This window comes from Antechinus flavipes, chromosome 5, assembly GCF_016432865.1.
Source record: "Antechinus flavipes isolate AdamAnt ecotype Samford, QLD, Australia chromosome 5, AdamAnt_v2, whole genome shotgun sequence".
NCBI lineage: Eukaryota > Metazoa > Chordata > Mammalia > Dasyuromorphia > Dasyuridae > Antechinus > Antechinus flavipes.
In genome coordinates this window covers 238005786-238024367 of record NC_067402.1, presented here as the reverse complement: position 1 = coordinate 238024367, position 18582 = coordinate 238005786, and the positions used below count along the sequence as shown (strand labels likewise).

The window sequence follows — 18582 nt, the reverse complement described above, 5'->3', positions numbered from 1 at the left end:
TAACAGCTGGAATTTGAATTTAGGTCTTCTGACTACTCTACTTCTGACTACTACTCCTCTTTTTATTGTACAACCCACTAATTAGGTGAAATTACATGGGAAAGAATGATTTTTAAAAAAAAGTTATGTTGCTATGAACTTAGTTGTTTTTATTATCATGCCTCTGTCTGATATCTTGAAGTTCTATATAAATATAATAATTCAACTGTAGTTTGATAGGAAATAAGAAAATATAAGACTCAGTTCAAACAGTTCAAAACTTCTACAAGAAAAACTAAGGATTTTTAAAATCTGGGCAAAATATAGCTGGGATAATGTTGAGGGAACATAGAAGGCAGTCAGGGAAAGTGTGAGGAAGTAGCAGTACAAAAAGCATTTCAGCCAAATATATCCATAAACCAGCTTCCTCACTGATTCTAAGGATTGTCTCTCCTCCAGCTCCAGGAAAACAGGAGCCAATTTAGAATCTCTTGAGAGAGTGGATAGTGTGGCCTATTCTATAGGGAAGGTTCTTCTGAATCTCAGCTCTTTGCATCCTCCTTGGGCCCTTCTTGCTCCATGGGAATTGTCCAGTGGAAAACCATGAGGAGTGATGGAGACTGGGAATACTGTGTCCAAACTACCTAAAAGGAAGGTGGGGAGAGGAGAAGCAGGCTCCCAACCTGAGAAGGAAACATGGCTTGCTTCCTAATGCAGGCCCTTTAGGCAAGACTTAACTGCTCTGTCTTAATAAAGGTTCTAAAAACATTTGTTTCTTTCACTGTGGGGAAAATTTAATTAATATTTTGCCATCACTAGTACTTTATGTGGGGATGGGGGGAGAAGAGGGGGAAAGATAACTTTAATTACCAAAGTCTGTAGGGTTAAGGCAGAAAAAATGACAAGAACCAGCTAGGTTTAGGGAACGAAATTAAGATCTTTTTTATTGTTGAGTTGTTTTAGACTTGTCTGACTCTTTTGTTACCCCATTTGAGGTTTTCTTTGCAAAAGATACTGAAGTGATTTGCCATTTGCTTCTCCAGCTCATTTGGAGGTGAAAAATTTGAGGCATATACTTTTCATTTAAAATGCTGAAATTCTACTCTGGTTCCACATAAAGGAAACTTAATGTCCCTACCATCATTGTTTAGATAAGCATTATAGCTCATCTAAATCACTCGGGGTATCAAAGAATTGCTGTACTTCCTGAAACCTTAAACTGGACTTTATGGTTTCATTGATGTAGGGAACACCTGATAAGGAAACTCCCACTCTCTCTGCAAATCATGTGTTCTACAATTTATAATTTACGATTCATAGAGGACAAACAACAACACAGTCCTAGAGAATTGCCAGGGACACTGAGAAAGTAATGGACTTGCCCAATATAATATGTCCCATCAGAGGGATGATCTGAACTCAGATTTTCAAACTTCAACAAAGTCTGGTTTTCTATCTATCATTCCAATATTTGATTGATTAAAGACACTGAAAAGATAACTGATATATAACCAATTATTTTGCATATTGTTATTCCAATTGAATCTCAATACAGTCCCATGAAGAGTTACTAGGTTATTAAATACAGGTTTCGTTATTGGCATTGTACAGATGGGAAAACGGACAATCAGGTTAAGTAACTTACTTCTGATCACACATTTAGCAAGTAATCAAATGAAATATTTGTAAAGCGAAATGCTTGGCATATAATAGACATTTGTAAATGATTGTTCCCTTTCCAACCTTCCCCTTTAGTGACAGAGATGGAATTCTATCCCAGGTCTCTTTTAATTCCAGGTCAGTATTCCCCATTACCTCTCTCAGAAGATTCAATTCAAGTACTATCTGTTGACTTCCACAAAACCACATTCAGTAGTTACAAAACTTTTTTTTCATGTCTATTTCAATAAATATTGATTTTTACAACACTTAGGGGATGGGGATGGGAGTAATGAGAAATCAAACCAAAAGTGTTATTCATTCAGTCTAATCATGCTTCTCCACAGTAGTCAAGAAGAAATAAACCATATTTATGTGCAGAGTGAGGGTGGGTTGGGGAGGAAGATGCTATTCCCCAATAGCACTATTATTTTCCCTGTTCACATTTGTTTTAAAAATGTAATATAGCTGGTAATCCTCAAGGTTAGAACACTGCTTTTATCAGAATCATGCACAGTGGAATTGTTTTTAAAGAAGCAACAAAAAAATAGCAGGCTATCCTGTCAAGAGTACGTCTCTTTCTGAATGCATATTGAGATTCCCTTCACACTTATTTCATTTTCGCTTAAAGGGAAATGAGCACTATTCTTGGTAGGACGTGAACTAGGTGCAGAGGAAGGAGGCACAAAGCAGGACAAGCCCAGAGAGTCTGTGGAAGGAACTTCCTTCAAAGGAAGAAAGTCCCAAGTATTTTAGCTTATGGACTCAGGAATTAACAAGGAAGAGCAAAAGGGGCCCCTAGAATCAGAATGTGGCATGTCATGTAGAGGAGTCAGTGAGAACACTGAACATCTTTGTGGATATGTTCGGATTCGTCCTATAAACACTTCCCAGATAATTTGTTAGTTCGGTGTGGGTAGTTGTGGGAGCAGTGAACGTTGGTGTGCTCTACCACACCGTATGGAATAAAATTAAAAATAATACCAGTTCCTGATAAGAATTTTAATTTATTTTCCTCACCCTTCTACTTCTCAACCCCACTATATTTCTCATCTAATCCAAGACTCTCTTGTTTTGCTTTCAAGACCAATGTCTTACAAGGGCAACATGAAGCGAATAAGATCTGGAGCAAAGAAGGATTTTATGCTGTTATCATTTTCCTCAGTATCTTTATAATGATCGTCACTTGTCTGACGGTAAGTTCTTTCTTTTTCTTTGTTCACATGCCTATTCAGCAAGCCACTAGATGAAAGAGATTAAAAGAGAGAGGTAAGAATATTTAATGAGACTGTTCTTATGTAAGGAATGCTTGACAACAAAGTAATTATTCTAGGAAAGCCTACAGAATTGAGGATCCCCCATTGCATTGGGGGATTCAAGTAACTTGATCAACCAGGAAAGTGAAGCTTTTGAAAGTGATTTATTGAGGTTATCATAACCCTCAGTGTCATTAGAACTTGGTAAGCACACTCTGGGCTCACTTTATTCTTTTCCAACATTCTTTTAAAATACAAGCAAAGATACTGTGACATATTTAACATGTAAAGGACTGCTTGCCATCTGCGGGAGGGGGTGGAGGGAGGAAGGGGAAAAATCGGAACAGAAGTGAGTGCAAGGGATAATGTTGTAAAAAATTACCCTGGCATGGGTTCTGTCAATAAAAAGTTATCTTAAATAAATAAATAAATAAAATACAAGCAAAGTAAACAGATTTATTTTCTTGGATTGTTGATCTAGGTAAAGCTTATGTTTTCCTTCCTAAATAAAAAAAGAGAGCATATTATTATATATGCCAATTCCTACATTTCTCTTCCCAAATATTGATTGATTCTGTTTTTGTAAAGTGCCTTTGGAAACTATCAATTGAAAAAATATGGATCATAAAATATGAATCAAAGTTAGCCATTATAATTATTTCTTTTCTGCTTTGTTATATCTTGGATTTCTTTAGTGTGGATAGTTTTGCCATCAATACAAATCACAATCACTTAATGCCTTGTTGTTCTGCAATTCTCTATACATGATTTTAATCATAATATACATTCTCTTTACCAATTGCTTTAAATTATAACTATGTTTAGACTCTTCTAATAATTCTTTGTCTCTTTTGGGGAGGAAGATAGAATTAGGAATTACATTAGTTTCTTTAAGAGAAAATTTCTCTACCAATGCAGATCTGCAATTAAATTAAAATCTGGGAAAATTGCCTGGGGGACTGAGAAGTTGAATGATTTGCCCAGGATCACACAGCTAGTAAGTGTCTGAGTCTATATTTAAATTCAGGTCTTCTTGACTCCAGGCCCATGTTCTATCCATTAATGCACTTATATAAGGCAAACCTCTGTTTGACCTTAATCCCCTGGAGAAAGAAATAGCAAACCACTCTAGTGTCTTTGCCAAGATAACTTCATGGACAGTATGGTCCACAGAATCACAAATAGTACGGCATAATTGAACAACAAACCATAACAACTTTAAATTGCGCTAAAACTTTTAGGACACCTTGTATTATTGAAATTAATGAAATAACTAAAGAAAAGAAAAAAAAATGCAAGAGCAAAAAATAGTAAGAAAATTTTCTTACTATTTTGTGACATATGTGTGGTCAGACCACATATGGAGTATTGTGTTTAATTCAAGGTACCATATTTTAGGGAAGACTTTGATAAACTAAAGAACCAATTCACCAGGCTGTGAAGGCTTGGGCTTATGTCACCTGAGGGCCAGTTCAAGAAATTGGAAAATATATCTCCTAGAGAAAAAAAGATGTATGGTCAGATGAGAGTTGTTTTCACATGGAAGGAAGATTAAAATTCAAATCTTACCTCAAATATTTATCAGCTGTATGACCCTGGGCAAGTAAATAGCTTCTTTATCTCTTAGTTTCCTTGTCTGTAAAATCTGAGCAATCATTGCAATTACCTCCCAGGGTATTGTAAGAATCATAAAATAACATGTGTGAAGAGCAAGCGCTCTAATATAATTAGCCATTACTAGTAGTTTTATTCAGTGCTCAGTCCCTGGAAGACTTCCAGGTTGGAATAAGGTTGGATAGTCACATTCAGTTATGTGATCCCATATGAGATTGTGATCCAGAGTTTAAAAAGCTTTGTACTATACCACACTTCCTCTTCAGATCATTTGTTAATGATAATGATAATAATAATAATAATAGCAATAAATATAAAACAAATTTAAAAGAAGAAACCTCAGCAGTCACCTAATCTAAACCATATATGATCCCTTTTATAACATTCCAGACAAGGGACTATTCAACCTTGATGGAAGACTTCCAGGGAGGGGGCACCCAACAATAACTACAATAATAGCTAATATTTTAGAGCACTTAGAAGTTTGCAAAACTTTACATGTGTTATCTTATTTGATCCTCACAACCTCTAGAAGATAATTGTTATGATTGCTCACATTTTATAGATTATAAAAACAATAAATAATAGCAATAGTAATAATAATCAAAAGTATATAGAATGATTTATCCACATTATAACATCTGAGCTGCACCCCAACAATCTGATGATGGAGGTAATACAGGTTCTTTCGAGGAGGAAACTGAAACTGGTTAAATGATTTACCCATGGTTTCATTATTAGTAAATACAATGAGTGAAATTTCAATCCAACTTTTCTTGACTCCAAAAATCAAATGTTATTATTTGCTACAACAAGGGTTCTTATCCTAGGGTCCATGGATATATTTCACAGAATTTGTGAACATGAATAGGAAAAAAGATTGAATTTTTATTTTCACTAACATCTACTTTATATTTGGCATTTCCTTTCAAGTATGAAACAAATCACATTATTATCAGAGTACTTGTGATTTTATCTCTAGTTGAAATCAGCTAATTTCATGTCACATTATAGCTGTTGAAATTTATGTTCAATACTACTTCAAAATTACTCACATTTTTAGACCCTACATCAAGATAAGTTACTATATCACTATTTTAAAAATATTTTTATAACTATTTCAATACAATCAGTTTCCTTGGTAATCATATGTCTTGTGCTTTATATATTCAAAAAGATTATTTTGGAAATGAATCATTAAGTTCCACTATATTACTAAAGGATCTATGACATAAAAAAAGGTTAAGAAAGTCATCACTACACCAAACTCCCTCTCAGTTTGCAAGTCAAGGGTGTGTGTGTGTGTGTGTGTGTGTGTGTGTGTGTATAAAATGAGACTTCGCATAGATATCAAAATGGAAAAAAGCAAAATTCAAAAATGATAAGAATAACAGGATAAATTCATTGATGATAGATCTATAACAGACTATTACAAGAAATACATTTTTGGAAGTTACTGCACATAAGTTTTTCTCTAAGTATGCTGCAAAAACAAGCAAACAAATGAATAAATAAACAAAAAACCCTGAAATATCCCCAAGCTTTTTTTAAAAATTAATTTTATATTGTTTTTAAAAAGACATTTAGAATAATTTTAGAGGATTCAATTTCATGGGTCCTGACAATTGGTTTGAACTGCATTTTTTAAAGTAAATGTTTCTACCATCATAGAAAAGTTTGGAAACCCCTGCTCTAAATCATGAACCTCTGTATTTGCTTTCAAGGAAGATTACCAAACTCAGAGTGTTGGCCTAGATTAGCATAACTTTAATATCCAGTGTGGTTTTTCTTATTAGCTCATGCCATCTAAATGCAAAACATTATCAAAGCAAATAATTTTTTGGAGATGTAGACTAGCATCTGTTTTCTTATTTATGTGCTTTTTTTTTCTCTTATTGATGAGAGATCAATATATTTAAGCCCAGATTAAGATCTAATATATGAGATATCACTTTCTACTCTGGATTTCTGACTTAGAATCAAATGCAATGAAGGAGTTACTGATAGTTTTAGAAAAAAAAAAGGCATACTCCTAAAAGGACTGACTTTTTGAACAAGCAAAATGGCATTGACTTTTGCTGTTGTTGAGTCTAAGTCTTTGTGAGCTTATTTGGAGTTTGATTTTTTTTGGCAAAGACACTAGATGCCATAACCTTCTCCAGCTCTTTTCACAGATGAGGTAAAGAGGGTTAAGTGACTTGCCTAAGGTCACATAGCTAATGAACTTTTCATATTTGAGGGCAGATAAGGTACCAATATTTATTTTTTAAAAACGAGTTTCTCCACCTATCCCAATAAAGCCATAAATTTGATTCTTTACCCATTTTTTTTGGGGGGGGATTCTGAGCTACTTGAAATGATTCATTATAAAGCCAAACTTGCCAGCTTCTGTCAGATTGCTTTAGTTAATTCCTTTGTTCTGAAGAAAGTTTCGAAATTTGTTCAAGTGATTTTTTTTTTTTTACAAAATATGCTATCCAACTGTGCAAATTCTGATTCTTATTTTCCCAATGTCAAAAAAATTATCTCAGAATTTTATTCTAACATTACATTATTATAGTAAAACTACACAAATGCTCTATTTGTCCCCATTATTCATAGATACCACACAGTTTAGTCATAATCAACAGAAATGAAAAGTATATGCAATTGGGGGATAAGAAAACAGAACAAAGAATTTCAAAGTTGAAAAGAAATTTTAGAGATCACCTGTCACAATAACTTAAAAACAGCCTACCCTTTCATAATGTAGCATTGTTTATATTCTCCACACATCAGAATTTTACAGATGCTTCTAGGCACCCGATCAGACATCCATGACATTTTCAAATATGTGGTTTGTTTAGCACCTCTCAAAAAGGAGTGTCGAGAGAGTGAAGTGATAAATTGTGAGGCACAATTTCCCAAGAAAATGTATATTGATGACTTCCATTCCATTCAGGTAGTTCTAGATGGAAAGATTTGAATCAATAATAGAATGAACATCATTTGTCATTCACATGAAGTCTTTAGATACAGGTTGTAAATTATAAAGCAATTAAAAAGGTAGCAACATCCTAGGGAAAAAAGAGAAGGGAACTGAAAAAGGCAGGAAGAATTAGAAAACAATATTAAACTCAATTTACAAACTCAAGATAAACTTTATAAATGTGAGTTGTTGCTATCATTATTATTATTATTATTTTGATCTATAGTTGGAAGGGACTTCAGAAGTCACCTATATCAACCCCCTCATTTTATGTATGAAAAACTGAAACCCAGGGAAGTTTCGAGGAGGACTTTCCCAACTTAACACATGTAGTAAAATTGAAATGACAGGTCATTTTTCTCTAGGGTCAGTGTTCTTTTCACCATACTATATTTCCTCCTTGCTACTAAGAATGATAAAAATCTGTCTTTAAAAATTTTAAGTTATCTTGAAGCCTCAAAGCAGTTTTCACCCTTTTCTGAGTCAACCAAAATCATTTAGGGACTATATGTCTTATTCAATTTCTAATCTGATGTTCATGGGGCTAATGAGATCACAAAATCTTTGGCCAGTTTCACTGGTCCCAAAGGGTTGATCAAGTCAAAAGAGTATGGATAAATCTGGGTTTAGACCTGGGATTTCCAACACTCACTCTCTGGGGGACTTTGATCAAGAGACTTATTCTCCTTAGGTTTCAGTTTCCTCATCTGTAAAATAAGGGAATTGGATTCTCTTAAGTCTCTTCTGGCTCTTGCTCCATGTTTGGTTGGTTTTATGATCAGTATAGAAACTCCTTCAAGCATTACAGAAAAAATAACTCACCAGGATCATCTAGGTATAGAGAATTGCCAAAGGCACTGAAAAGTTAAACAACTTGTTCAAGGTCATATAAGTTAGATATCAGAAGCAAGTTATGAATCCAGGTCTTCCTGAGTTCAAGGTCAGCCCTCTACATTATACTGCTTTTATCCAATTTCCCTGACTTTTAGATAGCTAAAATAACTTCACATGACAATAGATCAGTTGTATTTGATTATAAAAATAATTTTTACAAGAAAACAATATTTTACATACTTCATACCCAATTATTATTTTATGAAAATTATTGGTTACTGTTTTTAGCTTCTTCCCATCTCTGCTTCTTCATTTCTCTTTTTCTGGTATAGACTTATCTTGCTCTAGGTTGGCTTCCTTTCTTTACAACCTATCACTTGAGTCTTTTTTTTTTCTTTCTTTACCAATCACAAGACAATTTACTTTTATTCCTTTCCTAAAATTCAAACAAAGTCCATAGAAGATAAAAGTTCTCTTTGTTGGTCCATTATGATTTAATTTCTGTATGATTTTTGAAATGATAAATTATGATTCAAACTATCAGTCTTCTAAATTTTATTCTCTCTTTTGGTAACAAAGGAAAAGCTATATCTTCTGTATTCATATAGATTTGAAATGGAAGTTAAGGTGACTGAATATGCATTTTCCTGGGATTTGAGAGACAGAGGAAGAAATCTTTGTATCCCTGGGGCCTACTACAGTGTCTGCTGGCCGTTGGAAATTAATAAATGCTATTTGATTGATTGCTTTATTGATTAGCCAGTTTCATGATAATCTTTGTGAACTTTGGATATTTAACTTCCCTGGACCTTCTCTAAAATGAGAAGGTTAGAACTAGGTAGATCCTTCATATATTAAAAACTCATGTGTGACTTTGGGAAATATATAGAATCAGAGAATCTCAGAGTTGGTAAGAATTCCAGAGATCATCTATTCCTACCAATATCTGAACAAAGTCCTGAATTCACCACACCAACACTAATAAGTCATCTAGTTTCCATTTGGAAAACTGTTACGATGGAACACTTATTTTCTTGAGTCAACCCAATATATCTGGGACAGCAATAATAGTTAAGAGTTCAAGTCAAAAATTTATTAAGTACCTCCTATGGAGCTTTACAAATAACTAAGGAAAGGAAAAAGGGAAAATATACAACCAAGTAAATACAGAATTCCAGTGAACATCAAGGAGTGATAAAGTTTTCTTAAGGGAACAATGCAAAGAATAGACATAAACTATGGAATGGAAAAGAGAAGAGATTTCTTCAGGAAAATTGGAAATATGAAGGAAATGTTTCATGCAAAAATTGGCATGAAAAAAACACTAATGGCAGAGAAGTAGAAGATATTAAGAAAAAATGGTAAGAATATACCAAAAAACTATTCAAGACTGTTACTCTTGTTCGTGTGGTTACTGACCTAGAACCACTTATCCTGGAGATATCCAAAGATATCCAAAATCCAAAAGATGATTCTATTAAAAATGTTGCACTCAATATGCCAGCAAATTTGAAAAACTTGAAAATGACCACTGGATTGGAAAAGATCCGTTTACACCCCAATCCTAAAGAAGAGCAATGTCAAGGAATGTTCTCATTTCACATACTAGTGAGATTATGCTTAAGATTCTTCAAGATAGGCTTCAGCAATATGTAAATTAGGAATTAACAGAAATAGAGGCTTATTTTCTTTTTTTTAATTTTATTTTTTAATTATAGCTTATTATATGCAAAACATATTCATGGGTAATTTTTCAGCATTGACCCTTGCAAAACCTTCTGTTCCAACTTTTCCCCCTCTTTCCCTCCACTCCTTCCCCTAGATGACAGATAGTCCCATGCATGTTAAATATGTTAAAATATATGTTAAATACAATATATGTATACATATTTATACAGTTATCTTATTGCACAGGAAAGATTGGATTTGGAAAGAAGGTAAAAATAACCTGAGAAGAAAAAAACAAAAATGCAAGCAAACATTAACAGAAAGAGTGGAAATGTTATGTGTGGTCCATACTCATTTCTCAGTATTCTTTCTCTGGGTGCAGCTGCTTCTATTCATTACAGATCAATTGGAACTGATTTGGATCCTGTCATTGTTGAAGAGAGCCATGTCCATCAGAACTAATCATCATATAGTATTGTTGAAGTGTATAATGATCTCCTGGTTCTTCTCATTTTGCTTAGCATTAGTTCATGTATGTCTCTCCAAGCCTCTCTGTATTCATCCTGCTGGTCATTTCTTATAGAAAAATAATATTTCATAACATTCATATACCACAATTTACCCATCCATTCTCCAATTGGTGGGCATCCCTTCAATTTCCAGTTTCTAGCCACTACAAAAAGGGCTGCCACAAACATTTTTTCACTTCTGGGTCCCTTTCCCTTCTTTAATATCTCTTTGGGATATAAGCCTAGTAGTAACATTGCTGGATCAAAGGATAACTTTTTTTGAGTATAGTTCCAAATTGGTCTCCAGAATGGTTGGATCCATTCACAACTCCACCAATAATGCATCAATGTCCCAGTTTTCTCACATCCCCTCCAACATTTGTCATTATCTTTTCCTATCATCTTAGCCGATCTGACAGGTGTGTAGTGGTATCTCAGAGTTGTCTTAATTTGCATTTCAATAGAGACTTATTTTCAAAGAGACAGAAGAACTGGTGACCAAATTGCGTACATTTGCTGAATTATGCAGAAAGCAAGGAGTCTCCAACAGGCTTCTCCAAAGCAAGACCACCAAGAGGTGTTAAAAGGTGAAGTCCAACCAAACTTCTGCTTCAATGACTACACTAAAACTTTTGACTATGTGGATCACAACAACTTGTTGCAAGTCCCCCAAAAAATAGGATTATTTGTATCCTGAGGAAGCTGTATGGGACCAAGAAGTAAAAGTTAGAACTGAACATGGAATAATTGATTAGTTCAAGATTGGAAAAGATGTACAACAAGTTTTTATTGTCATCTTATTTATTTAACTTATATGCAGAATACATCCTGAGAAAGGCCAGGCTAGACAAATGAAAATTTAGAATTAAGGTTACCAGGAGAAATATCAATAATCTCAAATATATCCAATAGCAGAAAGTGATGAGGAATTAAGATGTTTCTTTCTTGATGATGGTGATAGAAAAGAGTGTAAAAGCTAGCTGAAAGCTTAATATTTAAAAAAAAAAAAAAAAAAAAAACTAAGATCATGGTACCTGGTAACATTATTTCCTGACAAATAGAGGGAGAAAAAAATTAAAAAGTGTCAGATTTTATGTTCTTGGCTTCAAATATCACTGTAAAAAGTGATTGGAAAGAAAGCTATGGGAAATCTGAGGAGAAAAAAGCAGTGATATTATCTTGCCAAGATTCATATGATTAAAGTTATAGTTTTTCTAGTAGTAATGTTTAACTATATGAGTTGGATTTTTGGCAGAATCAATGCTTCCAAACTTTGGTTCTAGAGAAGACTTTTGAAAATTCCTTGGACGGTAAGGAGATCAAATATCAATTCTCAAAGAAATTTACTGTATTGAAAAAGACAGTTAGGTGGCTCTCTTAATAGATACAGCTCCCAGACCTGGAATCAGGAAGTGCTGAATAGAAATTCAGCTTCAGATACTTACTAGCTGTGTGACCCTTTTAGCCTTGCCTTCTTCATTTATAAAATGAGCTAGAAAATGAAATGGCAAATCACTCCAAGATGTGTGGGACAAAGAGCACTAGTTCAAATAAATCAAGAAGATTTCTTAAGGTAAAAGCCTTTATGCTTTTCCTTTATGAATTTTATTAAGATCTTGCAAGAAAGGGTATCTCCCTCCCAACAAAAAGTCAGATAAGGAGAGGTGAAGTCCAGTTGACAAACAAGAATTATATAAGGGCCTGGACTAAACACTCCCTATAGGTTGGACCTTTGCCCTGATTAGTCAAGACAAATGACCTCACATTCTAAGTCATAAATGAGGAAAAACTTCTAACCCAACCACATCTTTAGGATTACTAAATTACCTTATATGGGAGTTTTAATTCCAAGGTGGATCTAACTTATTCTCACAAAGAAAAGGATTATATGGTCCCACTCCTTGTGAATTACATGATTTCTGGAGAAAGAAACTTGGCCCTGGGGCACAGCCAATCTTCACTTAAGTTTTAGAACACTGTCTCTATCTTGTGAGATAACTTTCACAGTTCACTTCATTCAATTTCCTCCTCCCTTCCCCCCCGCCCCCCCATCAGTTGAAAGCTTCTCACACCAAAGTTCTTTTTCTTCAATTTCTTGATCCACTTCATTTTCGGAATCTAACCCAGGCTCCAGTTCCCACCCTTGTCTCTTGAGCATCACGAGTAGAGCTAATCCCATAATTGTACTTTCTATCTGAATGATGGTGGACAGAGTTTTTTAAAGCATAATGGTAATTAGTTGCATTTTACTGGAGACATACTCCACTGAGGATTATTAGGAGAAGTTATAAAGCCTGTCTCCAATAAGCTCCTCCAAACTAAGACCATCAACAGGTGTTAAAAGGTGAAGTTTAAGTTTGAATCAGAACATGTCTAATTTTCTGATGTCTTTTTTAATATCTTTTACCAAGGCAACAATCAGTATTTTCTCCTGGAAATATGTCTTTTCTCATGGGAATGTTAACTATGCAGATTCTTGTCTTCCTTGCTCTTCATTCTAATCATCTTGGATTATACAGATTGGGAATAGAAAGACCCCCACCAAGTGCTATGAGGAAAGCCTTCCACAAACATCTCCTTTTTATTAATTGGAATTTTCTTCTTGGGCTCAGGTAATAGGGCCATCTATCATCCCAACCAGTAATGTCCCCCATAATTGGAGTAGTAATTCACATTATTTATTCACAATATTTATTCACAAATAAAAGTTGCCTACCACAAAAGTCACCAACAACAGAAATGTTAAAATAAATAGACAGACAGATGCACTCAGCAACAGATAGCTGACTAGGCCAAATACCTAATTTAGGATATAATGACCACATTTTTTTTTGAATTGTGCTATGATCATAAAAACTTGCCATATGATAAAAAAAGGCAGAAATCTGATTTAAATAGCATCAAAACTGGTCCTTCAGGCCTTGGCCTGAGAGCATATACCTGATACAGGATAAAGCATCCTTCACTCAGTTTTACTGCAGATAATTGCCAGTTTTTAATTAATTAATCATTAGTAACAATTCCACCTTACGCCAGACTCAGAAATAATAAGGTGACTTCTTATTCAAAAGAACACCACTGGGAAATTGATTCAGAAGGATCCCACCTTAAGCTGGGAGGCCAAGGTTGTCCTTACAACCCTTGCCCAGATACTAACTTTTACTTGTAACAATTCAGAATCACATTCTTCTGAATAGCTTGTGGCATATTTCTTTCAGATGGTGGATCTCTGGCTTGATGATGCATCAGACAGTCATACCTGAATTTAAAACTCCAAATAATATCAGCTATAGTCCCAAGAGATTTTATCTCCAATAGCAAATCTTATCAATCTAAGTTCAGGTAAATTTAGTTCTCAAGGATCACATATCCTAAATAGATATTGGCACTATGACCTTACATTGATAATAGTAAGACATTCATCCTACAAGGTTTACAACTTATCTTTCATATCTAAGTAGATGGTTTTAAGTTCAATATTACATAAATTATTTTTCTTTTAACATGCTCAACACATAAAAAAAATTATAAATTGCATATTGTCTATAGCAGAAACATGTTCAAAGGGGAAAAGGCAAAAACTATTATTCTCAGAGTCCTTTTAAATAATGAGTACAACTTTAAGATGATTTAATATAACCAATTAAAACTCATACAGAATATAGAATACCCTAATTTCACATAAAAGAACCTATTAGAATTAACATTAATAATTTCTTCATTTTAAAAAAGTTAATTCAACTTCCTCCAATTGAGGAATCCCTATAAACTTTTTTGGAAAGATAAATAACAGGTACAATACCAATATTGTTAAAATTCCTCTGTGCACAAACATTCCCATCTCCCACCAAAACATTCTTAATTGCAAAGTCAATTATAAAGATTATAAATTTTCCTTAATAGTCCATTCTTGGGTTCTTCTATAGGTCCTGTAAGCCTGGTGTTTTCAGCCTCCAGACTACAAATCTCAGTCATCTGTAATGTCTGATAAGATCTTTCCCACTCTGCTTCTTCTAGGACTTAACTAAACATCCACTCTCGTGTAAATTGCAAACTCCAAAGATGTTTTCTGGGTTAGCAATCCTTATTTCCCAAGGGCTAAAAAGGGATGAGGACACTGCCAGCATGAAATTCCTTAAAAATTTATCCTTTGTTTCAAAAGAGGGCCTTTCTTTTTCTCCTCACAAATAAAGTAAACCAATCTCATATGGGGAAAGTCTCAGATTACTTCTTGGAACAGTTCTAATTCTTTACAATGCAATAAGCAAACATTTGGTCCAGGGCAATTTAGTCTCTAACATTGATTTAGTAATCAATTTCTTAAGAATCTGATTCATTCTTTCCACTTTCCCAGATGAGTGCAGATGCCCAGGCACATGTAATTGTCATTCAATTTGCTTTGCAATTCTTCCCTGTTATTTTTTATAAAATCTTAAAAGTAAGATATGTTCCTTTATCAAAATCAATAATCTCTACCAATCCATACTTAGGTACAATTTGTTTTAATGTTATTCTGCTAACCCCTCTTAAAACAACAGAGCTCAGGGGGAAGCTTCTACCCATTCCCTTTGTCTCAATTTCCCCACTGATGTCATTTCATTAAAATCCTAACCTAAATATTTTGGAGTCAGACTCCCTTCCTGTAAAGGTACACCTCCTCAAAACCTTCTTTATTTATCTTTAGACATGTTACACATCTGTCTGATACAAGTTGTTCTGTAATTACACACATCCCCATACATTAAATTTTCATGCTTTTACTTTTTTGTTAAAGGGAGAAAGCAAGACATACCTTAAGATTAATATTCTAAATAGCTTTGGACCAAATTTCATAAAATTTATGCCACATATCAGCTGGACTGACAAAATGTTAAAGCACAGTTCATACAATTTTACAAATTACCCAATATATAATTTATCAAGCAAAATTCATCATTAGATAAATTAGGAGATACAAACATGTGACCTCTTTAGGTAAGTCATCGAATCAAAATTTTTAACTTCAAATCAAATCAAATCAAATACAGATTTAAATTTCTAGTAACAATACTTTAATATCAATGCATTTCTAAACTTTTATATCTGAATAAGCAAGTTCACAATTTTTTTTTAATAACTTTTTATTGATAGAACCCATGCCAGGGTAATTTTTTTTTTACAGCATTATCCCTTGCATTCAGCAAGTTCACAATTTTAACCCTCATGAGTTAATAGTAATTATCCCATACAATTTCAGAATCATAATTCCAATTTAAACATACCCAGCCCCAAAATTTAAGGTAGCAGAAAACTGCTCTTTCAAGTCTGACTAGAGGACTTTAAGAAATTGGCAAACTCTAGGACCTTGGGGGAAGAGGGTTGGAGATATTTAGACCCAGGTGTCTGGCTACAGATCTGTGGCCCAATGGCTATCTCACTCTCTATACTAGAAATGCTGGGGAGAGGACCCATGTTGGGGCACCAGCACAAACCCCAGAAAAATTCAGATCAGCCAGAGACACCTCTCTAGCCAACATACATTCCACAAACCTGAAAAGTTTGGAAAAACCCAGAGAGAGAAGTTTGGGGTTTTTTTTGTTTGTTTGTTTGTTCCCCTCTCCCCCTTAGGCAGTTTCCCTCAGAAGGCTTTTAATTATGTTAAGCCTACTTAAAAACACACTAGACCAACTCAATTTAACTGATAGTGCTAGTTAGCAAATGATAGTAGCTGATAGTGCCAAGTAACTTAAAATTTTCTCAAAAATCCCAGAATCTGCTAAAATATTTTTAACAGTTCTATAATTTAACTATTTCTGCAAACTCAAATTGGCCAGTTCTGGGTCCACAGAAATGTCATTTTTCATTTCATTTTTTTAAAGTGGTAGCACACTGCTTTTCCATCTTCCCCAGAGTTCCCAAATTCTCTAATCCCTTTCAGTCTCTGCTCCTCTCATTGAAATATACTTAAACCTTCTCATTAACCTTTCTATATACATATATCTCCTTTTTTCTACTTGCTTTTACCATCTTTACTATTAAATATATTTTCCTCTTCTCTCTCCCTCTTTTGCAAAGTTGCTGCAGTTGGCCAGACTCAGGAGAGAAAGAGAAAAAGATTATTTTTTCTTGGGCTAAGGACCCCAGAATTAGCTCCCAAATTACCTTACCAAGATGAAAAACCAATATACTCATCCATCCAGAGTGATTTCAGTTAAAGATCTTATCTTGAGTCTCTCTTTGAAAGAGTCACTACTCTGAATTCCAACAATTTTAACAATTCAGCCTGATCTTTTCCAAACCAGCAATGCAAGCTGAATCCTTATCTCCCACAAACTCCCTAACTTTTGAACCAGGTGAGGTGAGATCTTTCAAGACAGTTGTGAAAATCAAGTAAGGCTTCATCTACTTCAGAGTTTGAGTAGGCCTGAAGGACTTTGAAGATTGAGTCAAGGGCATACTTAAGTCCCCTTCCTGGTATCCTCCTATGACATCAGTGTCTGCCTATTTCAGTCAAATATGGGCAACTATGTCCTCACTGGTCAAGTTTAATTTCTTGGGTAGTTCTCGAGTTTAGAATGTAAGATCCTCAGCTAATAAGGATGAGGGTCAGTGGTGGGAGGGGGTGTTTGTGTTAGGGATTAAAAGTGTTGACCCTGCCCCCAACGGTGCTTCCTCCCTTCAATTGTCTGCTCCATGGGTGGGATGCCCTTCTCGAGAGAATGTATAATAAACTTTGCTTTGCTTCTTTTCATTAAATGGTAACCCCTCACCATTTCTGAACCACACACTTTTAACACTGAACACAAAATGCAAAGCAGACATACAAATAGAAATCACAGACACACAGAAATCTATTTTATAAACAGATTTGAGTCGCAAGTACTCAATTAGCCCTGGGAACATCCTCCCCATATAGAGCAACAGTATTTAATCATTTTATTTTTTGCCCTTCTATCTTCCCAAGGGACTATCTACCAGTATCTCTATTTTATTTTCTGTGGAGGGAGGCTTGGACTGAGCCCTTCCCATATTGAACATACTTTTCAGACTTTTCAGAATCAAATACACTTAGATCCCAGTCTCTCATACCCAATTTTGCAGGATCTTCCCCAGCCCACAGTCCTCTCAAAAAATTCTGACCCTCCAGGAATCTAGTGCTCTCAGATTCCAAGATTTAGATCACCTTTGGAGTCCCATGCATGAAAGTTGCTTGACTGACTGCCATCCAATCCCTATTAGTCAGGATTTGCCATGGATTTACTGACTTTCATTTTGCCCTTGAAGTGGGTTGTGGTCCATTTAAGAAACTGCATTTGTGATTCCTTTCAGATTACTCCCAGCCCCTCTTGGCTGATGCATTATCAGTTCAGGAAGCCAGGATCTTTGATTCACAAATCCTGGTCAAAAGCATCTCTTTGAATTCCAATAGGAGATCCAAGCTTGTCCCAGCCCCCATCGGGCTCTGAGCCAAGTTGGGCCATCCCAGCCCCCATTCTGATGATCTGCTTGGGTTTCCCAACCCCCACCAAGAAAATTCTAGCCCTTACTGAAACCCATCAAGGAGCCAACTTGGGACTCCACCCACAGGCCCACTTTAGCTAAATCTCTCATTATAAAAAGAGCCAAACTAAAATCCTTTCTTTGCAGAGGTTGCAAACATGCTAGCTATACCATGCTTGGCATCACAAGGAGCCTCTTCCCACTGAAATACTCTTTTCCAGTGCCATCTTCTCTTTACCCTCACCTATTCCTTAACCAGACTTTAACCTTACTTCCAATCCCCATAATAAATCTCTTTTATCAATCTAGGTTTTGGGGCCTGTAAATTCCTTTACAGGGAACTTCTTGTGCTGCCAGAAGGGAGTCCCTAAAACTCCCTACCCTTGTGCCAAATCCCAAAGGGGTGCAGGGGAGCCAAACCTATCCTGAACCCTGAACTTGCCACTAGACCTCATTTAATCCCCTGACCACCAGAAACCCTAATTTCATTTGGGTTCCCCAAATCTAACCCTCATCACTCTGAGTCTCTTTATCTTGGATCACTTTTACCTTGGAGAACAGGGAAAGATCTCTTAAGTTTGCAGGCTGCCTAAAGCAAGACAGGGTGCTAGAACTG

General features: G+C 35.1%; 1 protein-coding gene across 4 annotated transcripts in view; it reads left to right on the top strand.

The window, feature by feature from the left end:
• The window catches only part of PTPRR (protein tyrosine phosphatase receptor type R), a 394529-nt gene that overhangs the window by 185756 nt on the left and 190191 nt on the right, over positions 1-18582 (top strand). For 3 of the 4 annotated variants that reach the window (XM_052000767.1, XM_052000765.1, XM_052000766.1), the window contains exon 5: positions 2724-2834. The exons of the other annotated variant lie outside the window; for it this stretch is intronic. In XM_052000767.1, the coding sequence (XP_051856727.1) occupies positions 2724-2834 (111 nt within the window). The remainder of the gene's footprint in view (positions 1-2723; positions 2835-18582) is intronic. 4 annotated transcript variants of the gene reach the window in all.